Source organism: Crinia signifera, chromosome 3, assembly GCF_055691185.1.
Source record: "Crinia signifera chromosome 3, ASM5569118v1, whole genome shotgun sequence".
Taxonomy (NCBI): domain Eukaryota; kingdom Metazoa; phylum Chordata; class Amphibia; order Anura; family Myobatrachidae; genus Crinia; species Crinia signifera.
In genome coordinates, this window is record NC_139219.1 from 4,111,080 (window position 1) to 4,137,045 (window position 25,966).

Here is a 25,966-nt window from a genome sequence, read left to right on the forward strand (position 1 = left end):
AGGGATAGAACTATTGTCCTCGTCTAATCTAATGTAGGGATAGAACTATTGTCCACGTCTAATATAATGTAGGAATATAACTATTGTCCACGTCTAATCTAATGTAGGGAAATAACTATTGTCCACGTCTAATCTAATGTAGGTATAGAACTATTGTCCACGGCTAATCTAATGTAGGGATAGAACTATTGCGCACGTTTAATATAATGTAGGGATCTATCTATTGTGCACGTCTAATGTAGGGATATAACTATTGCGCACGTCTAATCTAATGTAGGGATAGAACTATTGTCCACGGCTAATCTAATGTAGGGATAGAACTATTGCGCACGTTTAATATAATGTAGGGATCTATCTATTGTGCACGTCTAATGTAGGGATATAACTATTGCGCACGTCTAATCTAATGTAGGGATATAACTATTGTCCACGTCTAATCTAATGTAGGGATAGAACTATTGTCCACGTCTAATCTAATGTAGGGATAGAACTATTGTCCACGGCTAATCTAATATAGGGATAGAACTATTGTCCACGTCTAATCTAATGTAGGGATAGAACTATTGTCCACGTCTAATCTAATGTAGGGATAGAACTATTGTCCACGTCTAATCTAATGTAGGGATAGAACTATTGTCCACGTCTAATCTAATGTAGGGATAGAACTATTGCGCACGTTTAATATAATGTAGGGATAGAACTATTGCGCACGTCTAATCTAATGTAGGGATATAACTATTGTGCACGTCTAATATAATGTAGGGATATAACTATTGTGCACGTCTAATATAATGTAGGGATATAACTATTGTCCACGTCTAATCTAATGTAGGGATATAACTATTGTCCACGTCTAATCTAATGTAGGGATAGAACTATTGTCCACGTCTAATATAATGTAGGGATAGAACTATTGTCCACGTCTAATCTAATGTAGGGATAGAACTATTGTCCACGTCTAATATAATGTAGGAATATAACTATTGTCCACGTCTAATCTAATGTAGGGAAATAACTATTGTCCACGTCTAATCTAATGTAGGGATAGAACTATTGCGCACGTTTAATATAATGTAGGGATATAACTATTGCGCACGTCTAATCTAATGTAGGGATATAACTATTGTGCACGTCTAATATAATGTAGGGATATAACTATTGTGCACGTCTAATATAATGTAGGGATATATCTATTGTGCACGTCTATTGTAGGGATATAACTATTGCGCACGTCTAATCTAATGTAGGGATATAACTATTGTCCACGTCTAATCTAATGTAGGGATATAACTATTGTGCACGGATAATCTAATGTAGGGATATAACTATTGTCCACGTCTATCTAATGTAGGGATAGAACTATTGTCCACGTCTATCTAATGTAGGGATAGAACTATTGTCCACGTCTAATATAATGTAGGGATAGAACTATTGTCCACGTCTAATCTAATGTAGGGATAGAACTATTGTCCACGGCTAATCTAGCCGTGCACAATAGTTATATCCCTTCATTAGATTAGCCTATTGTCCACGTCTAATCTAATGTAGGGATATAACTATTGTGCACGGCTAATCTAATGTAGGGATATAACTATTGTCCACGTCTATCTAATGTAGGGATAGAACTATTGTCCACGTCTTTCTAATGTAGGGATATAACTATTGTCCACGTCTAATGTAGGGATAGAACTATTGCCCACATCTAATCTAATGTAGGGATAGAACTATTGTCCACATCTAATCTAATGTAGGGATATAACTATTGTCCACGTCTAATCTAATGTAGGGATATAACTATTGTCCACGTCTAATGTAGGGATATAACTATTGCCCACGTCTAATCTAATGTAGGGATATAACTATTGTCCACGTCTAATCTAATGTAGGGATAGAACTATTGTCCACGTCTAATCTAATGTAGGGATAGAACTATTGTCCACGTCTAATCTAATGTAGGGATAGAACTATTGTCCACGTCTAATGTAATGTAGGGATAGAACTATTGTGCACGTCTAATATAATGTAGGGATAGAACTATTGTCCACGTCTAATCTAATATAGGGAAGAACTATTGTCCACGTCTAATCTAATGTAGGGAAGAACTATTGTCCACGTCTAATCTAATGTAGGGATATAACTATTGTCCACGTCTAATCTAATGTAGGGATATAACTATTGTCCACGTCTAATGTAGGGATAGAACTATTGCCCACGTCTAATCTAATGTAGGGATATAACTATTGTCCACGTCTAATCTAATGTAGGGATATAACTATTGTGCACGGCTAATCTAATGTAGGGATATAACTATTGTGCACGGCTAATCTAATGTAGGGATATAACTATTGTCCACGTCTATCTAATGTAGGGATAGAACTATTGTCCACGTCTAATCTAATGTAGGGATATAACTATTGTCCACCTCTAATCTAATGTAGGGAAGAACTATTGTCCACGTCTAATCTAATGTAGGGATATAACTATTGTCCACGTCTAATCTAATGTAGGGATATAACTATTGTCCACGTCTAATCTAATGTAGGGATATAACTATTGTCCAAGTCTTATCTAATGTAGGGATATAACTATTGTCCACGTCTAATCTAATGTAGGGATAGAACTATTGTCCACGTCTAATGTAGGGATAGAACTATTGTCCACGTCTAATGTAGGGATAGAACTATTGTCCACGTCTAATCTAATGTAGGGATAGAACTATTGTCCACGTCTAATCTAATGTAGGGATAGAACTATTGTCCACGTCTAATATAATGTAGGGATAGAACTATTGTCCACGTCTAATCTAATGTAGGGATAGAACTATTGTCCACGTCTAATCTAATGTAGGGATAGAACTATTGTCCACGTCTAATCTAATGTAGGGATAGAACTATTGTGCACGGCTAATCTAATGTAGGGATAGAACTATTGTGCACGGCTAATCTAATGTAGGGATATAACTATTGTCCACGTCTAATCTAATGTAGGGATAGAACTATTGTCCACGTCTAATGTAGGGATAGAACTATTGTCCACGTCTAATCTAATGTAGGGATAGAACTATTGTCCACGGCTAATCTAATGTAGGGATAGAACGATTGTCCACGTCTAATCTAATGTAGGGATAGAACTATTGTGCATGGCTAATCTAATGTAGGGATATAACTATTGTCCACGTCTAATCTAATGTAAGGATAGAACTATTGTCCACGTCTAATGTAGAGATAGAACTATTGTCCACGTCTAATCTAATGTAGGGATATAACTATTGTCCACGTCTAATCTAATGTAGGGATATAACTATTGTCCACGTCTAATCTAATGTAAGGATAGAACTATTGTCCACGTCTAATCTAATGTAAGGATAGAACTATTGTGCACGTCTAATATAATATAGGGAAGAACTATTGTCCACGTCTAATCTAATATAGGGAAGAACTATTGTCCACGTCTAATGTAATGTAGGGATAGAACTATTGTCCACGTCTAATCTAATGTAGGGATAGAACTATTGTCCACGTCTAATATAATGTAGGGATAGAACTATTGTCCACGTCTAATCTAATGTAGGGATAGAACTATTGTGCACGTCTAATCTAATGTAGGGATAGAACTATTGTGCACGTCTAATCTAATGTAGGGATAGAACTATTGTCCACGTCTAATCTAATGTAGGGATATAACTATTGTCCACGTCTAATCTAATGTAGGGATATAACTATTGTCCACGTCTAATGTAGGGATATAACTATTGTCCACGTCTAATCTAATGTAGGGATATAACTATTGTCCACGTCTAATCTAATGTAGGGATATAACTATTGTCCACGTCTAATCTAATGTAGGGATATAACTATTGTCCACGTCTAATGTAGAGATAGAACTATTGCCCACGTCTAATCTAATGTAAGGATAGAACTATTGTCCACATCTAATCTAATGTAAGGATAGAACTATTGTCCACATCTAATCTAATGTAGGGATATAACTATTGTCCACGTCTAATCTAATGTAGGGATATAACTATTGTCCACGTCTAATGTAGGGATATAACTATTGTCCACGTCTAATCTAATGTAGGGATATAACTATTGTCCACGTCTAATCTAATGTAGGGATATAACTATTGTCCACGTCTAATCTAATGTAGGGATATAACTATTGTCCACGTCTAATGTAGAGATAGAACTATTGCCCACGTCTAATCTAATGTAGGGATATAACTATTGTCCACGTCTAATCTAATGTAAGGATAGAACTATTGTCCACATCTAATCTAATGTAGGGATATAACTATTGTCCACGTCTAATCAGTATTCAGCATTAATTATCGTACAGGACTATGACATCACGATTAGTACATTGTGCGTTTAGGTTTGTGTGGATCACAGAGTTGACATGGATTAGATTGACCTGGGGGAAAGGCCGGTTTTAGAAAGTCGACAGTGAAAATGTCAACAGGAGCTTTTCATGTTTCTCGGGGGTTTGTTTGTAGATTGGAGCACATGGGCATGTCATGTGTACCCCTACAGGGCTCTGTTCGCTTTATTTAAGCCACGTTACCATTCCGAGTCTATGTCCACGTGGATGGTAAATTATGAAATGTTCAAAAAATGAAAAATAAATATTGTGAAAAACATGTCAATCTTTTCATTGGCTTGTCAGACATTTGCTTGTGTCGACATTTACTCAACGTCAACAATTAGTGGTCGACCTACTGACTACCTACCTAAAGTCCAGATCCCCTTTAAAGCAAGGGTATTAAATAATATATAGAGCAGGGGTTCCCAAACGTGTTTTAATCGCGCCACCCTAAAGCGCGATTATTTTGTGGCACCCCTAGGCTAATATATAGGCACAAGCTCCAACACCAATTCCTATAATGGTTTTGAGAAAGTCAGAAACATATATTAAGTTAAATTGTGTTTATATATCTCATCCTTAGGGTTACGTTATGTGGTAATGGACAGGATTCACTTCATTATGTGCACAATTAGACTATTATATTGGACACCAAGCCAGGGCACCCCTGCAAGTGCCACGGCACACAGTTCGGGAACCACTGGTACACAGTATAAATGGCGCTACCTACTGCTGTAACCATTGCTGGGACAGACTGGCGCAGGCATAAAGCGGTCCATATACTAATCCATTGCAGCAGGGGAAGTTTCAGACAAATAATGTGAGTCACTGCTGTGCGAGGATATTAGCCAGTGTGTGACCATATGTTAGTATCTTTAGGTACGCGGTATAATACCTGCCGCTGTTAGTATCTTTAGGTACACGGTATAATACCTGGCGCTGTTATCTTTAGGTACACGGTATAATACCTGGCGCTGTTAGTATCTTTAGGTACGCGGTATAATACCTGGCACTGTTAGTATCTTTACGTACGCGGTATAATACCTGGCGCTGTTAGTATCTTTACGTACGCGGTATAATACCTGGCGCTGTTAGTATCTTTAGGTACCCGGTATAATACCTGGCGCTGTTAGTATCTTTAGGTACGCGGTATAATACCTGGCACTGTTAGTATCTTTACGTACGCGGTATAATACCTGGCGCTGTTAGTATCTTTACGTACGCGGTATAATACCTGGCGCTGTTAGTATCTTTAGGTACCCGGTATAATACCTGGCGCTGTTAGTATCTTTAGGTATGCGGTATAATACCTGGCACTGTTAGTATCTTTAGGTACGCGGTATAATACCTGGCGCTGTTAGTATCTTTAGGTACGCGGTATAATACCTGGCGCTGTTATTATCTTTAGGTACACGGTATAATACCTGGCGCTGTTAGTATCTTTAGGTATGCGGTATAATACCTGGCGCTGTTAGTATCTTTAGGAACGTGGTATAATAACTGGCGCTGTTAGTATCTTTAGGTACGCGGTATAATACCTGGTGCTGTTAGTATCTTTAGGTACGCGGTATAATACCTGGCGCTGTTAGTATCTTTAGGTACACGGTATAATACCTGGCGCTGTTAGTATCTTTAGGTATGCGGTATAATAACTGGCGCTGTTAGTATCTTTAGGTACGCGGTATAATACCTGGCGCTGTTAGTATCTTTAGGTACACGGTATAATACCTGGCGCTGTTATTATCTTTAGGTACACGGTATAATACCTGGCGCTGTTAGTATCTTTAGGTATGCGGTATAATACCTGGCGCTGTTAGTATCTTTAGGAACGTGGTATAATAACTGGCGCTGTTAGTATCTTTAGGTACGCGGTATAATACCTGGCGCTGTTAGTATCTTTAGGTACGCGGTATAATACCTGGCGCTGTTAGTATCTTTAGGTACACGGTATAATACCTGGAGCTATTAGTATCTTTAGGTATGCGGTATAATACCTGGCACTGTTAGTATCTTTAGCTACGCGGTATAATACCTGGCGCTGTTAGTATCTTTAGGTATGCGGTATAATACCTGGCTTTGTTTATGTTCCGCTGACTCCATAACATTCTGTCTCACTTTCTGCAGCTTCTACGGGAGACACGTTCTGACCGAGGCCACAAGAAGAACTGCTCCGTGAGGACAGCCAGCAGGTGAGACGGGACCGGTCACTTAGTGTCATATTGGTGATGTACGCATATAGATAGATCGATAGAGATAACCCTTTCACTGCGCTAGGATAAGTATGTCCCGGTGGCACCTCTATAAGTCCCCCCTGTTAGTGGGGGACAGAGAATAGTACATGCAACAAAGATATAGAGTGCGCCTTCTATTGTATCACCACCTTAAATTTTAGATGGAGATGAACACTTTCAATCAATTTCTTAAGACAGTTGTACAATTTATTAAAAATCAACAAAACAATATCCAATGTTTCATATGGAGTCCAAGATTTTTTCAATCACAATAACTCCACGCGTTTCGTCACTTGGACTTAATCAGGGGATGTAACAAACATGACTCAATAGGAATGAGCTTCCGATTAAAAACAACGACTAGGCTGGTTCCTCTGTCATTCTTGAACCGACTAGATTAATGTCTCAATTTCAATGTGGAATGGGGCAAATGGGGCGATGTGGAGAGGTTTGTCCGTCAATCCTCTCAATAGCTGAACTGTGTCTCCCAAGATGCCACTCCAAATAGCTGCATGGTATGAAACAACATTGGATATTGTTTTGTTGTATTTTAATAAATTGTACAAATGTCTTAAGAAATTGATTGAAAGTGTTCATCTCCATCTAAAATTTAAGGTGGTGATACAATAGAAGGCACACTCTATATCTTTGTTGCATATATATATATTATATATGTATGTGTGTGTATATATAATGTTATGTGCTGTCTAACGGTAGCAGATTATGGCCTGTATGGGCATGGTCTGGAGAAGGGCGCATGGTAAGGTGGCTGTGTATAGTCACTGCGGCGCGGCCTGTATGGGCATGGTCTGGAGAAGGGCACAGGGTAAGGTGGCTGTGTATAGTCACTGCGGCGCGGCCTGTATGGGCATGGTCTGGAGAAGGGCGCATGGTAAGGTGGCTGTGTATAGTCAATGCGGCGCGGCCTGTATGGGCCTGGTCTGGAGAAGGGCACAGGGTAAGGTGGCTGTGGATAATGACTGCGGCGCAGCCTGTATGGGCATGGTCTGGAGAAGGGCACAGGGTAAGGTGGCTGTGTATAATGACTGCGGCGCAGCCTGTATGGGCATGGTCTAAAGAAGGGCGCAGGGTAAGGTGGCTGTGTATAGTGACTGCGGTGCAGCCTGTATGGGCATGGTCTGGAGAAGGGCACAGGGTAAGGTGGCTGTGTATAGCCACTGCGGCGCGGCCTGTATGGGCATGGTCTGGAGAAGGGCGCAGGGTAAGGTGGCTGTGTATAGTCACTGCGGCGCAGCCTGTATGGGCATGGTCTGTAGAAGGGCACAGGGTAAGGTGGCTGTGTATAGTGACTGCGGCGCGGCCTGTATGGGCATGGTCTGTAGAAGGGCACAGGGTAAGGTGGCTGTGTATAGTCACTGCGGCGCGGCCTGTATGGGCATGGTCTGGAGAAGGGCACAGAGTAAGGTGGCTGTGTATAGTCACTGCGGCGCGGCCTGTATGGGCATAGTCTGGAGAAGGGCACAGAGTAAGGTGGCTGTGTATAGTCACTGCGGCGCGGCCTGTATGGGCATGGTCTGGAGAAGGGCACAGAGTAAGGTGGCTGTGTATAGTCACTGCGGCGCGGCCTGTATGGGCATGGTCTGGAGAAGGGCACAGGGTAAGGTGGATGTGAATAGCCACTGCGGCACGGCCTTTATGGGCATGGCCTGGAGAAGGGCGCATGGTAAGGTGGCTGTGTATAGTCACTGCGGCGCGGCCTGTATGGGCATGGTCTGGAGAAGGGCACAGGGTAAGGTGGCTGTGTATAGTGACTGCGGCGCGGCCTGTATGGGCATGGTCTGGAGAAGGGCACAGGGTAAGGTGGCTGTGTATAGTCACTGCGGCGCGGCCTGTATGGGCATGGTCTGGAGAAGGGCACAGGGTAAGGTGGCTGTGTATAGTGACTGCGGCACAGCCTGTATGGGCATGGTCTGGAGAAGGGCACAGGGTAAGGTGGCTGTGTATAGTCACTGCGGCGCGGCCTGTATGGGCATGGTCTGTAGAAGGGCACAGGGTAAGGTGGCTGTGTATAGTCACTGCGGCGCGGTCTGTATGGGCATGGTCTGTAGAAGGGCACAGGGTAAGGTGGCTGTGTATAGTCACTGCGGCGCGGCCTGTATGGGCATGGTCTGTAGAAGGGCACAGGGTAAGGTGGCTGTGTATAGTCACTGCAGCGCGATCTGTATGGGCATGGTCTGGAGAAGGGCGCAGGGTAAGGTGGCTGTGTATAGTTACTGCGACGCGGCCTGTATGGGCATGGTCTGGAGAAGGGCGCAGGGTAAGGTGGCTGTGTATAGTCACTGCGGCGCGGCCTGTATGGGCATGGTCTGGAGAAGGGCGCAGGGTAAGGTGGCTGTGTATAGTCACTGCGGCGCGGCCTGTATGGGCATGGTCTGGAGAAGGGCGCAGGGTAAGGTGGCTGTGTATAGTCACTGCGACGCGGCCTGTATGGGCATGGTCTGGAGAAGGGCGCAGGGTAAGGTGGCTGTGTATAGTCACTGCGACGCGGCCTGTATGGGCATGGTCTGGAGAAGGGCACACAGGGTAAGGTGGCTGTGTATAGTCACTGCAGCGCGGCCTGTATGGGCATGGTCTGGAGAAGGGCGCAGGGTAAGGTGGCTGTGTATAGTCACTGCGACGCGGCCTGTATGGGCATGGTCTGGAGAAGGGCCCAGGGTAAGGTGGCTGTGTATAGTCACTGCGACGCGGCCTGTATGGGCATGGTCTGGAGAAGGGCGCAGGGTAAGGTGGCTGTGTATAGTCACTGCGACGCGGCCTGTATGGGCATGGTCTGGAGAAGGGCACACAGGGTAAGGTGGCTGTGTATAGTCACTGCAGCGTGGCCTGTATGGGCATGGTCTGGAGAAGGGCGCAGGGTAAGGTGGCTGTGTATAGTCACTGCGACGCGGCCTGTATGGGCATGGTCTGGAGAAGGGCCCAGGGTAAGGTGGCTGTGTATAGTCACTGCGACGCGGCCTGTATGGGCATGGTCTGGAGAAGGGCACACAGGGTAAGGTGGCTGTGTATAGTCACTGCAGCGCGGCCTGTATGGGCATGGTCTGGAGAAGGGCGCAGGGTAAGGTGGCTGTGTATAGTCACTGCGACGCGGCCTGTATGGGCATGGTCTGGAGAAGGGCGCAGGGTAAGGTGGCTGTGTATAGTCACTGCGGCGCGGCCTGTATGGGCATGGTCTGTAGAAGGGCACAGGGTAAGGTGGCTGTGTATAGTCACTGCAGCGCGATCTGTATGGGCATGGTCTGGAGAAGGGCGCAGGGTAAGGTGGCTGTGTATAGTCACTGCGACGCGGCCTGTATGGGCATGGTCTGGAGAAGGGCACACAGGGTAAGGTGGCTGTGTATAGTCACTGCAGCGCGGCCTGTATGGGCATGGTCTGTAGAAGGGCGCAGGGTAAGGTGGCTGTGTATAGTCACTGCGACGCGGCCTGTATGGGCATGGTCTGGAGAAGGGCGCAGGGTAAGGTGGCTGTGTATAGTTACTGCGACGCGGCCTGTATGGGCATGGTCTGGAGAAGGGCACAGGGTAAGGTGGCTGTGTATAGTCACTGCGACGCGGCCTGTATGGGCATGGTCTGGAGAAGGGCCCAGGGTAAGGTGGCTGTGTAGTCACTGCGACGCGGCCTGTATGGGCATGGTCTGGAGAAGGGCGCAGGGTAAGGTGGCTGTGTATAGTCACTGCGGCGCGGCCTGTATGGGCATGGTCTGTAGAAGGGCACACAGGGTAAGGTGGCTGTGTATAGTCACTGCAGCGCGGCCTGTATGGGCATGGTCTGGAGAAGAGCGCAGGGTTAGGTGGCTGTGTATAGTCACTGTGGCGTGGCCTGTATGGGCATGGTCTGGAGAAGAGCGCAGGGTTAGGTGGCTGTGTATAGTCACTGTGGCGTGGCCTGTATGGGCATGGTCTGGAGAAGAGCGCAGGGTAAGGTGGCTGTGTATAGTCACTGCGGTGCGATCTGTATGGGCATGGTCTGGAGAAGGGCACAGGGTAAGGTGGCTGTGTATAGTCACTGCGGCGCGGCCTGTATGGGCATGGTCTGGAGAAGGTCGCAGGGTAAGGTGGCTGTGTATAGTCACTGCGGCGCGGCCTGTATGGGCATGGTCTCTGGGAGAGGGAGGGATGGCCAGTGACAGCCGGGAGGGAGGGGTCTCCTTGCTGATCTCACAGTATATGTTTTCTGTGACCTTGTATCACCGGCCTGGGGCATCTGGCGCTCTCCAGCTGTTGTGAGATTACACATCCCAGCATACCTTGCCACAGTATTGCTTTTGGAAAATGCATAAACTATGGCAATGCATGCTGGGATGTGTTCATAACAGCTGCAGAGCCACAGGCTGGTGCATCATTGGTTGGTATCGCACTACTAATAGTTACCACATTTGCAAATGGAAAAAATGTGTATTATTTATAATGAGGGCAGTGGAATGTCTGGGCAGTGGATGATTGGCGTGGTCCAATAATCTTCACAGTCATAGTCTGCCTAGGAGACTATGGTGTCACGTGAGGAGGCGCCAGTGGAGAGGACGCACCCGGTCATGTCTGTGGCAGGTGCAGTGTTGCAACCAGATTTGTGGAATATCAGTTACATTTGCCTTTTGGCTAAGATCAAGTGTAGTATCTGTTCTTATCAGTGGGTATGGACTGGCCTCTGGCAGAGAATAGAGAAAGGCTGGACTGAGTAGCTGCTCTGATGGGCGGAGGGTGTGGGACCCCTCTTCTTTGCCTGGGAGTGGTGAAAAGTCTGGCTGAGTACCTTCACCTCTGCCTTTGGTAGGAGGTGTTGTTTCCGTAAACCCACTGGTAAGAGGGGGGGAGAAACACTGGGCCTAGTAGTTTGACTCTCTTGACGGGGTTCGTAGCCCCCGAAGGATGAGTCAGCAAAAGGCTCAGTCTAGTATCCATTCCCAGGGAGCGGAGAAAAGCTGAGACCGAGTAGATTGGTCCAGGTTGGCTAAGCCACCAGCCTGGGCACAGCGAAAAGCTCAGCCTAGTATCTTAACCCTGGGAGCGGAGAAACACTGGGACTAGATTGCTCTTCCAAGGGGGGTGCAGCCCCTAAGGGAGTCTTTCGAAAAGCCCAGTGGAGTACCCATTCCCATGCCAGGGGCTGGAAAGTACCTGCTGGTGAGACGGAGAAACACTTGGTCGGACGCTGATTGGTCGGCTGCCTGGAGCCCGAGGCTGCACTGTGCCCCCGGGGTAACTCGGGGGTGCCTGATTTGCACTGGTGATGTCCAGCACCATGCACTGAATGGCACTTGCACTGCGCACTTCCCTCTAGGTTAGGCTACACGTCCTTACCTCGTCCTTTTGGATGGGGTAGGACAATTTTTTACACCCCCACCCCGGCCTTCTGGCTAGGGCCTCTTTTTATTTCTTTCTTTGATTTGCACTTTTGAGCACTTCACGTTTTTCGTTAGTTTGTCACGTTTTTTTGATTTGGGTAGTGCGGCTGTCCCTAACGGGCCTTCCGTTCCCCAAACATGACTGGGATTCTTCACCTTTTGGGGAGAGTCCCGGTCCCCTCGAGGGCAACCCCGAGCCGCAAGGCGGAGGGAAGCCTATGCGGGTCTCTCCAAACCTTCGGGTCCAAAACCCTTCCGGGGGTGGAGGAAACGCAGGTCTCTCTGAGCTTCGGCGAAGAGGACCCACCGATCCCTTTTTTCCCTTCCTCGGCCTTATGGTTGAGGGGGGTTAGGGGAACCATGGGGCCTTTCTCCTTTGGGAGAGGGCCCACACGTTCGTACGGCTGCCCCCTTTGCACGTGTTTAGGCACAGCACTGGTGGTGGTGGGAGCACACCTCGGGCTCCCTGAGTTTCTTCAAACTCATCAGTTACATTTGGCGCAGTGTGATTACTTCTTTAAGTGTCCATACTGCGTGGAAAGTGTTGTACCCATGTGTAATAATGCGGTTCCTGTACAGCACCCACTGCACAGAGCACATACCACCCACAGAGCAAGCACAGGGCACCCACTGCACACAACACACTGCACAGGGCACCCTCTGCACAGAGCAAGTTCAGGGCACCCACTGCACACAACACACTGCACAGGGCACCCACTGCACAGAGCAAGCACAGGGCACCCACTGCACACAACACACTGCACAGGGCACCCACTGCACAGAGCAAGCACAGGGCACCCACTGCACACAACACACTGCACAGGGCACCCACTGCACACAACACACTGCACAGGGCACCCACTGCACACAACATACTGCACAGAGCACCCATTGCATACAACACACTGCACAGGGCACCCACTGCACAGAGCAAGCACAGGGCACAGAGCACCCATTGCATACAACACACACCCCACACACCGCAGACCTTGTTCCTTCTCCCTTCTGTCAGCCGCTGGTTGGGAACGCGTCCTAATTTGCGCTGGATACAGAACTATCTGTCACCGCTTTCACTTTGCCAAAAATAAATTGAACCATTAATTACGGCATTTTGAGCAGCTGTTAATATATTGGAATAGGAGAAGTGAACATTAGATTGTCGGGTAAATGACTGCACGATTAGCGGTATGAGGAGTCCATCAGCCAATTACGCCGCGCACACCCTGATCCGGGATTATTTAGCACAGCAGAATGTTTGTCTCCTTTACTTTTCTGGTTACTTTTACTGGTGTTTGATCTCTGTAGGATCTGTGTTACTGACACACGTTGCTGACACACGTTGCTGACACACGTTGCTGACACACGTTGCTGACACACGTTGCTGACACACGTTGCTGACACACGTTGCTGACACACGTTGCTGACACACGTTGCTGACACACGTTGCTGACACACGTTGCTGACACACGTTGCTGACACACGTTGCTGACACACGTTGCTGACACACGTTGCTGACCCACGTTACTGAATGTACTTCGTACATTGCTTAGGTCTAGAAAGCGGCTACTGCCATTTTGTCGGCTGTAGGTGGTGGTGCAGCCATTTTGCCTGAGGCGGCAGCCTGACCTGTTACTACAGTAAGCTGATGCGTTAGTTAAGCCCAGACAATGGCAGAAGCGTTGTTTGTAGAGCAGGACTGAGTGGTAAAGGGCGTATGTACTTCCCATAAGGAATAAATGCAGTGTTTGTGTAGTAATCATGATATTACAATGCAGAATTCGATGTCTTGCAGGCAGTGCCCTCCGCATCATGCATGACCACGTCTCCTGTACATCTGTATGACGCCCATGTCTAAATTCTTCCTGCGACATATACCACACCCTCCGTCAAATACTTAGGGTGCGCCTACGTAAATGCACAGTGCCATATTCTAACCAGTATTCACAGGGGTGCAGCCAGTCAGCCCATTTGGAAACCGTGACATCAGGGGGTACATTCCATAGCATCACCCCATTATAGTCCTGATGAGACCCTATACTCGTCTGTATACCCTACTACAAGCTCACACCGGTACATCTGCCTACAGTGCCAGTTAGCGGTGACATATTTACTATTTATATATTTAGTTTTTTTTCTGCAAAAATCCCATTTATGACACATAATTGCGCATTTCTCTGTGAGGGAAACACAGTTGTGCGCGAACCTTCTATCTGCACCTCTATGGCAGCGTCGCTGTAACCTTGCTTTACCCCGTGACATTGTATTTTGGTGACTTTGGTCAGCAGATTTTCGCTGATTCTGTGTACAATGATCTCTCCCGAACGCCAAAGGAGTAACCTGTATACGTGGTTCTGTGTGTCGCACCTGGCACTATTACAGGATTGTGTGTCCCTGTCACTGTACACTATCAGTGTCAGGAGTTACCTGTATACGTGGTTCTGTGTGTCGCACCTGGCACTATTACAGGATTGTGTGTCCCTGTCACTGTACACTATCAGTGTCGTCAGGAGTAACCTGTATATGCGGTTCTGTGTGTCCCACCTGACACTGTTACAGGATTGTGTGTCCCTGTCACTGTACACTATCAGTGTCGTCAGGAGTAACCTGTATACGTGGTTCTGTGTGTCGTACCTGACACTGTTACAGGATTGTGTGTCTGTCACTGTACACTATCAGTGTCGTCAGGAGTAACCTGTATACGTGGTTCTGTGTGTCCCACCTGACACTATTACAGGATTGTGTGTCCCTGTCACTGTACACTATCAGTGTAGTCAGGAGTAACCTGTATACGTGGTTCTGTGTGTCGCACCTGACACTATTACAGGATTGTGTGTCTGTCACTGTACACTATCAGTGTCATCAGGAGTAACCTGTATATGTGGTTCTGTGTGTCGCACCTGACACTGTTACAGGATTGTGTGTCCCTGTCACTGTACACTATCAGTGTCGTCAGGAGTAACCTGTATACGTGGTTCTGTGTGTCGCACCTGACACTATTACAGGATTCTGTGTCACTGTCACTGTACACTATCAGTGTCGTCAGGAGTAACCTGTATACGTGGTTCTGTGTGTCACACCTGACACTATTACAGGATTGTGTGTCACTGTCACTGTACACTATCAGTGTCGTCAGGAGTAACCTGTATACGTGGTTCTGTGTGTCACACCTGACACTATTACAGGATTGTGTGTCCCTGTCACTGTACACTATCAGTGTCGTCAGGAGTAACCTGTATACGTGGTTCTGTGTGTCGCACCTGACACTATTACAGGATTGTGTGTCCCTGTCACTGTACACTATCAGTGTCGTCAGGAGTAACCTGTATACGTGGTTCTGTGTGTCGCACCTGACACTATTACAGGATTGTGTGTCCCTGTCACTGTACACTATCAGTGTCGTCAGGAGTAACCTGTATACGTGGTTCTGTGTGTCGCACCTGACACTATTACAGGATTGTGTGTCCCTGTCACTGTACACTATCAGTGTCGTCAGGAGTAACCTGTATACGTGGTTCTGTGTGTCGTACCTGACACTGTTACAGGATTGTGTGTCCCTGTCACTGTACACTATCAGTGTCGTCAGGAGTAACCTGTATACGTGGTTCTGTGTGTCGCACCTGACACTATTACAGGATTGTGTGTCCCTGTCATTGTACACTATCAGTGTCGTCAGGAGTAACCTGTATACGTGGTTCTGTGTGTCGCACCTGACACTGTTACAGCATTGTGTGTCCCTGTCACTGTACACTATCAGTGTCGTCAGGAGTAACCTGTATACGTGGTTCTGTGTGTCGCACCTGACACTGTTACAGGATTGTGTGTCACTGTACACTATCAGTGTCGTCAGGAGTAACCTGTATACGTGGTTCTGTGTGTCGCACCTGACACTATTACAGGATTGTGTGTCCCTGTCACTGTACACTATCAGTGTCGTCAGGAGTAACCTGTATACGTGGTTCTGTGTGTCGCACCTGACACTATTACAGGATTGTGTGTCCCTGTCACTGTACACTATCAGTGTCGTCAGGAGTAACCTGTATACGTGGTTCTGTGTGTCGCACCTGACACTGTTACAGGATTGTGTGTCCCTGTCACTGTACACAATCAGTGTCGTCAGGAGTAACCTGTATACGTGGTTCTGTGTGTCGCACCTGACACTGTTACAGGATTGTGTGTCCCTGTCACTGTACACTATCAGTGTCGTCAGGAGTAACCTGTATACGTGGTTCTGTGTGTCGCACCTGACACTATTACAGGATTGTGAGTCCCTGTCACTGTACACTATCAGTGTCGTCAGGAGTAACCTGTATACGTGGTTCTGTGTGTCGCACCTGACACTGTTACAGGATTGTGTGTCCCTGTCACTGTACACTATCAGTGTCGTCAGGAGTAACCTGTATACGTGGTTCTGTGTGTCGCACCTGACACTATTACAGGATTGTGTGTCACTGTCACTGTACACTATCAGTGTCGTCAGGAGTAACCTGTATACGTGGTTCTGTGTGTCGCACCTGACACTATTACAGGATTGTGTGTCCCTGTCACTGTACACTATCAGTGTCGTCAGGAGTAACCTGTATACGTGGTTCTGTGTGTCGCACCTGACACTATTACAGGATTGTGTGTCCCTGTCACTGTACACTATCAGTGTCGTCAGGAGTAACCTGTATACGTGGTTCTGTGTGTCCCACCTGACACCATTACAGGATTGTGTGTCCCTGTCACTGTACACTATCAGTGTCGTCAGGAGTAACCTGTATACGTGGTTCTGTGTGTCGCACCTGACACTATTACAGGATTGTGTGTCCCTGTCACTGTACACTATCAGTGTCGTCAGGAGTAACCTGTATACGTGGTTCTGTGTGTCGCACCTGACACTGTTACAGGATTGTGTGTCCCTGTCACTGTACACTATCAGTGTCGTCAGGAGTAACCTGTATACGTGGTTCTGTGTGTCGCACCTGACACCATTACAGGATTGTGTGTCCCTGTCACTGTACACTATCAGTGTCGTCAGGAGTAACCTGTATACGTGGTTCTGTGTCGCACCTGACACTGTTACAGGATTGTGTGTCACTGTACACTATCAGTGTCGTCAGGAGTAACCTGTATACGTGGTTCTGTGTGTCCCACCTGACACTATTACATGATTGTGTGTCCCTGTCACTGTACACTATCAGTGTCGTCAGGAGTAACCTGTATACGTGGTTCTGTGTGTCGCACCTGACACTATTACAGGATTGTGTATCCCTGTCATTGTACACTATCAGTGTCGTCAGGAGTAACCTGTATACATGGTTCTGTGTGTCCCACCTGACACTATTACAGGATTGTGTGTCCCTGTCACTGTACACTATCAGTGTCGTCAGGAGTAACCTGTATAAGTGGTTCTGTGTGTCGCACCTGACACTGTTACAGGATTGTGTGTCCCTGTCACTGTACACTATCAGTGTCGTCAGGAGTAACCTGTATACGTGGTTCTGTGTGTCCCACCTGACACTATTACAGGATTGTGTGTCCCTGTCACTGTACACTATCAGTGTCGTCAGGAGTAATCTGTATACGTGGTTCTGTGTGTCGCACCTGACACTATTACAGGATTGTGTGTCCCTGTCACTGTACACTATCAGTGTCGTCAGGAGTAACCTGTATACGTGGTTCTGTGTGTCGCACCTGACACTAATACAGGATTGTGTATCCCTGTCACTGTACACTATCAGTGTCGTCAGGAGTAACCTGTATACGTGGTTCTGTGTGTCCCACCTGACACTATTACAGGATTGTGTGTCCCTGTCACTGTACACTATCAGTGTCGTCAGGAGTAACCTGTATACGTGGTTCTGTGTGTCGCACCTGACACCATTACAGGATTGTCTGTCACTGTACACTATCAGTGTCGTCAGGAGTAACATATATACGTGGTTCTGTGTGTCGCACCTGACACTATTACAGGATTGTGTGTCCCTGTCACTGTACACTATCAGTGTCGTCAGGAGTAACCTGTATACGTGGTTCTGTGTGTCCCACCTGACACTATTACAGGATTGTGTGTCCCTGTCACTGTACACTATCAGTGTCGTCAGGAGTAACATATATACGTGGTTCTGTGTGTCGCACCTGACACTGTTACAGGATTGTGTGTCCCTGTCACTGTACACTATCAGTGTCGTCAGGAGTAACCTGTATACGTGGTTCTGTGTGTCGTACCTGACACTATTACAGGATTGTGTGTCCCTGTCACTGTACACTATCAGTGTCGTCAGGAGTAACCTGTATACGTGGTTCTGTGTGTCCCACCTGACACTGTTACAGGATTGTGTGTCCCTGTCACTGTACACTATCAGTGTCGTCAGGAGTAACCTGTATACGTGGTTTTGTGTGTCGCACCTGACACCAATACAAGATTGTGTGTCCCTGTCACTGTACACTATCAGTGTCGTCAGGAGTAACCTGTATACGTGGTTCTGTGTGTCCCACCTGACACTATTACAGGATTGTGTGTCCCTGTCACTGTACACTATCAGTGTCGTCAGGAGTAACCTGTATACGTGGTTCTGTGTGTCGCACCTGACACTATTACAGGATTGTGTGTCCCTGTCACTGTACACTATCAGTGTCGTCAGGAGTAACCTGTATACGTGGTTCTGTGTGTCGCACCTGACACTATTACAGGATTGTGTGTCCCTGTCACTGTACACTTTCAGTGTCGTCAGGATTAACCTGTATACGTGGTTCTGTGTGTCCCACCTGACACTATTACAGGATTGTGTATCCCTGTCACTGTACACTATCAGTGTCGTCAGGAGTAACCTGTATACGTGGTTCTGTGTGTCGCACCTGACACTATTACAGGATTGTGTGTCCCTGTCACTGTACACTATCAGTGTCGTCAGGAGTAACCTGTATACGTGGTTCTGTGTGTCGCACCTGACACCATTACAGGATTGTGTGTCCCTGTCACTGTACACTATCAGTGTCGTCAGGAGTAACCTGTATACGTGGTTCTGTGTCGCACCTGACACTGTTACAGGATTGTGTGTCACTGTACACTATCAGTGTCGTCAGGAGTAACCTGTATACGTGGTTCTGTGTGTCCCACCTGACACTATTACATGATTGTGTGTCCCTGTCACTGTACACTATCAGTGTCGTCAGGAGTAACCTGTATACGTGGTTCTGTGTGTCGCACCTGACACTGTTACAGGATTGTGTGTCCCTGTCAATGTACACTATCAGTGTCGTCAGGAGTAACCTGTATACGTGGTTCTGTGTGTCGCACCTGACACTGTTACAGGATTGTGTGTCCCTGTCACTGTACACTATCAGTGTCGTCAGGAGTAACCTGTATAAGTGGTTCTGTGTGTCGCACCTGACACTGTTACAGGATTGTGTGTCCCTGTCACTGTACACTATCAGTGTCGTCAGGAGTAACCTGTATACGTGGTTCTGTGTGTCCCACCTGACACTATTACAGGATTGTGTGTCCCTGTCACTGTACACTATCAGTGTCGTCAGGAGTAATCTGTATACGTGGTTCTGTGTGTCGCACCTGACACTATTACAGGATTGTGTGTCCCTGTCACTGTACACTATCAGTGTCGTCAGGAGTAACCTGTATACGTGGTTCTGTGTGTCCCACCTGACACTATTACAGGATTGTGTGTCCCTGTCACTGTACACTATCAGTGTCGTCAGGAGTAATCTGTATACGTGGTTCTGTGTGTCGCACCTGACACTATTACAGGATTGTGTGTCCCTGTCACTGTACACTATCAGTGTCGTCAGGAGTAACCTGTATATGTGGTTCTGTGTGTCGCACCTGACACTGTTACAGGATTGTGTGTCCCTGTCAATGTACACTATCAGTGTCGTCAGGAGTAACCTGTATACGTGGTTCTGTGTGTCGCACCTGACACTAATACAGGATTGTGTATCCCTGTCACTGTACACTATCAGTGTCGTCAGGAGTAACCTGTATACGTGGTTCTGTGTGTCCCACCTGACACTGTTACAGGATTGTGTGTCACTGTACACTATCAGTGTCGTCAGGAGTAACCTGTATATGTGGTTCTGTGTGTCACACCTGACACTATTACAGGATTGTGTGTCCCTGTCACTGTACACTATCAGTGTAGTCAGGAGTAACTTGTATACGTGGTTCTGTGTGTCGCACCTGACACTATTACAGGATTGTGTGTCCCTGTCACTGTACACTATCAGTGTCGTCAGGAGTAACCTGTATACGTGGTTCTGTGTGTCCCACCTGACACTATTACAGGATTGTGTGTCCCTGTCACTGTACACTATCAGTGTCGTCAGGAGTAACCTATATACGTGGTTCTGTGTGTCGCACCTGACACTATTACAGGATTGTGTGTCACTGTCACTGTACACTATCAGTGTCGTCAGGAGTAACCTGTATACGTGGTTCTGTGTGTCGCACCTGACACTATTACAGGATTGTGTGTCCCTGTCACTGTACACTATCAGTGTCGTCAGGAGTAACCTGTATACGTGGTTCTGTGTCGCACCTGACACTATTACAGGATTGTGTGTCCCTGTCACTGTACACTATCAGTGTCGTCAGGAGTAACCTGTATACGTGGTTCTGTGTGTCGCACCTGACACTATTACAGCATTGTGTGTCCCTGTCACTGTACACTATCAGTGTCGTCAGGAGTAACCTGTATACGTGGTTCTGTGTGTCGCACCTGACACTATTACAGGATTGTGTGTCCCTGTCACTGTACACTATCAGTGTCGTCAGGAGTAACCTGTATACGTGGTTCTGTGTGTCGCACCTGACACTGTTACAGGATTGTGTGTCCCTGTCAATGTACACTATCAGTGTCGTCAGGAGTAACCTGTATACGTGGTTCTGTGTGTCGCACCTGACACTGTTACAGGATTGTGTGTCCCTGTCACTGTACACTATCAGTGTCGTCAGGAGTAACCTGTATACGTGGTTCTGTGTGTCGCACCTGACACTATTACAGGATTGTGTGTCCCTGTCACTGTACACTATCAGTGTCGTCAGGAGTAATCTGTATACGTGGTTCTGTGTGTCGCACCTGACACTATTACAGGATTGTGTGTCCCTGTCACTGTACACTATCAGTGTCGTCAGGAGTAACCTGTATACGTGGTTCTGTGTGTCGCACCTGACACTGTTACAGGATTGTGTGTCACTGTCACTGTACACTATCAGTGTCGTCAGGAGTAACCTGTATACGTGGTTCTGTGTGTCGTACCTGACACTGTTACAGGGTTGTGTGTCTGTCACTGTACACTATCAGTGTCGTCAGGAGTAACCTGTATACGTGGTTCTGTGTGTCCCACCTGACACTATTACAGGATTGTGTGTCCCTGTCACTGTACACTATCAGTGTCGTCAGGAGTAACCTGTATACGTGGTTCTGTGTGTCCCACCTGACACTATTACAGGATTGTGTGTCCCTGTCACTGTACACTATCAGTGTTGTCAGGAGTAACCTGTATACGTGGTTCTGTGTGTCGCACCTGACACTGTTACAGGATTGTGTGTCCCTGTCATTGTACACTATCAGTGTCGTCAGTAGTAACCTGAATACGTGGTTCTGTGTGTCGCACCTGACACTGTTACAGGATTGTGTGTCATTGTACACTATCAGTGTCGTCAGTAGTAACCTGAATACGTGGTTCTGTGTGTCGCACCTGACACTATTACAGGATTGTGTGTCACTGTCACTGTACACTATCAGTGTCGTCAGGAGTAACCTGTATACGTGGTTCTGTGTGTCGTACCTGACACTGTTACAGGATTGTGTGTCACTGTCACTGTACACTATCAGTGTCGTCAGGAGTAACCTGTATACGTGGTTCTGTGTGTCGTACCTGACACTGTTACAGGATTGTGTGTCCCTGTCACTGTACACTATCAGTGTCGTCAGGAGTAACCTGTATACGTGGTTCTGTGTGTCCCACCTGACACTATTACAGGATTGTGTGTCCCTGTCACTGTACACTATCAGTGTTGTCAGGAGTAACCTGTATACGTGGTTCTGTGTGTCGCACCTGACACTGTTACAGGATTGTGTGTCCCTGTCACTGTACACTATCAGTGTCGTCAGGAGTAACCTGTATACGTGGTTCTGTGTGTCCCACCTGACACTATTACAGGATTGTGTGTCCCTGTCACTGTACACTATCAGTGTCGTCAGGAGTAACCTGTATACGTGGTTCTGTGTGTCGCACCTGACACCATTACAGGATTGTGTGTCCCTGTCACTGTACACTATCAGTGTCGTCAGGAGTAACCTGTATACGTGGTTCTGTGTGTCGCACCTGACACTATTACAGGATTGTGTGTCCCTGTCACTGTACACTATCAGTGTCGTCAGGAGTAACCTGTATACGTGGTTCTGTGTGTCCCACCTGACACTATTACAGGATTGTGTGTCCCTGTCACTGTACACTATCAGTGTCGTCAGGAGTAACCTGTATACGTGGTTCTGTGTGTCGCACCTGACACTGTTACAGGATTGTGTGTCCCTGTCATTGTACACTATCAATGTCGTCAGGAGTAACCTGTATACGTGGTTCTGTGTGTCCCACCTGACACTGTTACAGGATTGTGTGTCCCTGTCACTGTACACTATCAGTGTCGTCAGGAGTAACCTGTATACGTGGTTCTGTGTGTCCCACCTGACACTATTACAGGATTGTGTGTCCCTGTCACTGTACACTATCAGTGTCGTCAGGAGTAACCTGTATACGTGGTTCTGTGTGTCGCACCTGACACTGTTACAGGATTGTGTGTCCCTGTCATTGTACACTATCAGTGTCGTCAGGAGTAACCTGTATACGTGGTTCTGTGTGTCGCACCTGACACTATTACAGGATTGTGTGTCCCTGTCACTGTACACTATCAGTGTCGTCAGGAGTAACCTGTATACGTGGTTCTGTGTGTCCCACCTGACACTGTTACAGGATTGTGTGTCCCTGTCACTGTACACTATCAGTGTCGTCAGGAGTAACCTGTATACGTGGTTCTGTGTGTCGCACCTGACACTGTTACAGGATTGTGTGTCCCTGTCATTGTACACTATCAGTGTCGTCAGGAGTAACCTGTATACGTGGTTCTGTGTGTCGCACCTGACACTGTTACAGGATTGTGTGTCCCTGTCACTGTACACTATCAGTGTCATCAGGAGTAACCTGTATACGTGGTTCTGTGTGTCGCACCTGACACTATTACAGCATTGTGTGTCCCTGTCACTGTACACTATCAGTGTCGTCAGGAGTAACCTGTATACGTGGTTCTGTGTGTCCCACCTGACACTGTTACAGGATTGTGTGTCCCTGTCACTGTACACTATCAGTGTCGTCAGGAGTAACCTATATACGTGGTTCTGTGTGTCGCACCTGACACTATTATAGGATTGTGTGTCCCTGTCACTGTACACTATCAGTGTCGTCAGGAGTAACCTGTATACGTGGTTCTGTGTGTCGCACCTGACACTATTACAGGATTGTGTGTCCCTGTCACTGTACACTATCAGTGTCGTCAGGAGTAACCTATATACTTGGTTCTGTGTGTCGCACCTGACACTATTACAGGATTGTGTGTCACTGTACACTATCAGTGTCGTCAGGAGTAACCTGTATACGTGGTTCTGTGTGTCACACCTGACACTGTTACAGGATTGTGTGTCCCTGTCACTGTACACTATCAGTGTCGTCAGGAGTAACCTGTATACGTGGTTCTGTGTGTCCCACCTGACACTGTTACAGGATTGTGTGTCCCTGTCATTGTACACTATCAGTGTCGTCAGTAGTAACCTATATACTTGGTTCTGTGTGTCGCACCTGACACTGTTACAGGATTGTGTGTCCCTGTCACTGTACACTATCAGTGTCGTCAGGAGTAACCTGTATACGTGGTTCTGTGTGTCGTACCTGACACTGTTACAGGATTGTGTGTCACTGTCACTGTACACTATCAGTGTCGTCAGGAGTAACCTGTATACGTGGTTCTGTGTGTCGTACCTGACACTGTTACAGGATTGTGTGTCCCTGTCACTGTACACTATCAGTGTCGTCAGGAGTAACCTGTATACGTGGTTCTGTGTGTCCCACCTGACACTATTACAGGATTGTGTGTCCCTGTCACTGTACACTATCAGTGTTGTCAGGAGTAACCTGTATACGTGGTTCTGTGTGTCGCACCTGACACTGTTACAGGATTGTGTGTCCCTGTCACTGTACACTATCAGTGTCGTCAGGAGTAACCTGTATACGTGGTTCTGTGTGTCCCACCTGACACTATTACAGGATTGTGTGTCCCTGTCACTGTACACTATCAGTGTCGTCAGGAGTAACCTGTATACGTGGTTCTGTGTGTCGCACCTGACACCATTACAGGATTGTGTGTCCCTGTCACTGTACACTATCAGTGTCGTCAGGAGTAACCTGTATACGTGGTTCTGTGTGTCGCACCTGACACTATTACAGGATTGTGTGTCCCTGTCACTGTACACTATCAGTGTCGTCAGGAGTAACCTGTATACGTGGTTCTGTGTGTCCCACCTGACACTATTACAGGATTGTGTGTCCCTGTCACTGTACACTATCAGTGTCGTCAGGAGTAACCTGTATACGTGGTTCTGTGTGTCGCACCTGACACTGTTACAGGATTGTGTGTCTGTCACTGTACACTATCAGTGTCGTCAGGAGTAACCTGTATACGTGGTTCTGTGTGTCCCACCTGACACTATTACAGGATTGTGTGTCCCTGTCACTGTACACTATCAGTGTCGTCAGGAGTAATCTGTATACGTGGTTCTGTGTGTCGCACCTGACACTATTACAGGATTGTGTGTCCCTGTCACTGTACACTATCAGTGTCGTCAGGAGTAACCTGTATACGTGGTTCTGTGTGTCACACCTGACACTATTACAGCATTGTGTGTCCCTGTCATTGTACACTATCAGTGTCGTCAGGAGTAACCTGTATACGTGGTTCTGTGTCGCACCTGACACTGTTACAGGATTGTGTGTCACTGTACACTATCAGTGTCGTCAGGAGTAACCTGTATACGTGGTTCTGTGTGTCGCACCTGACACTATTACAGGATTGTGTGTCCCTGTCACTGTACACTATCAGTGTCGTCAGGAGTAACCTGTATACGTGGTTCTGTGTGTCCCACCTGACACTGTTACAGGATTGTGTGTCCCTGTCACTGTACACTATCAGTGTCGTCAGGAGTAACCTGTATACGTGGTTCTGTGTGTCGCACCTGACACTGTTACAGGATTGTGTGTCCCTGTCACTGTACACTATCAGTGTCATCAGGAGTAACCTGTATACGTGGTTCTGTGTGTCGCACCTGACACTATTACAGCATTGTGTGTCCCTGTCACTGTACACTATCAGTGTCGTCAGGAGTAACCTGTATACGTGGTTCTGTGTGTCCCACCTGACACTGTTACAGGATTGTGTGTCCCTGTCACTGTACACTATCAGTGTCGTCAGGAGTAACCTATATACGTGGTTCTGTGTGTCGCACCTGACACTATTATAGGATTGTGTGTCCCTGTCACTGTACACTATCAGTGTCGTCAGGAGTAACCTGTATACGTGGTTCTGTGTGTCGCACCTGACACTATTACAGGATTGTGTGTCCCTGTCACTGTACACTATCAGTGTCGTCAGGAGTAACCTATATACTTGGTTCTGTGTGTCGCACCTGACACTATTACAGGATTGTGTGTCACTGTACACTATCAGTGTCGTCAGGAGTAACCTGTATACGTGGTTCTGTGTGTCCCACCTGACACTGTTACAGGATTGTGTGTCCCTGTCACTGTACACTATCAGTGTCGTCAGGAGTAACCTATATACTTGGTTCTGTGTGTCCCACCTGACACTGTTACAGGATTGTGTGTCACTGTACACTATCAGTGTCGTCAGGAGTAACCTGTATATGTGGTTCTGTGTGTCCCACCTGACACTATTACAGGATTGTGTGTCCC

The 25,966-nt window shown here is 46.9% G+C and overlaps 1 protein-coding gene across 1 annotated transcript in view; it reads left to right on the forward strand.

Annotated features, from left to right (window-relative positions):
* The window catches only part of GPATCH2 (G-patch domain containing 2), a 169,145-nt gene that overhangs the window by 95,926 nt on the left and 47,253 nt on the right, over positions 1-25,966 (forward strand). The window contains exon 8 of the mRNA XM_083175147.1: positions 6,487-6,551. Within this exon, the coding sequence (XP_083031273.1) occupies positions 6,487-6,551 (65 nt within the window). The remainder of the gene's footprint in view (positions 1-6,486; positions 6,552-25,966) is intronic.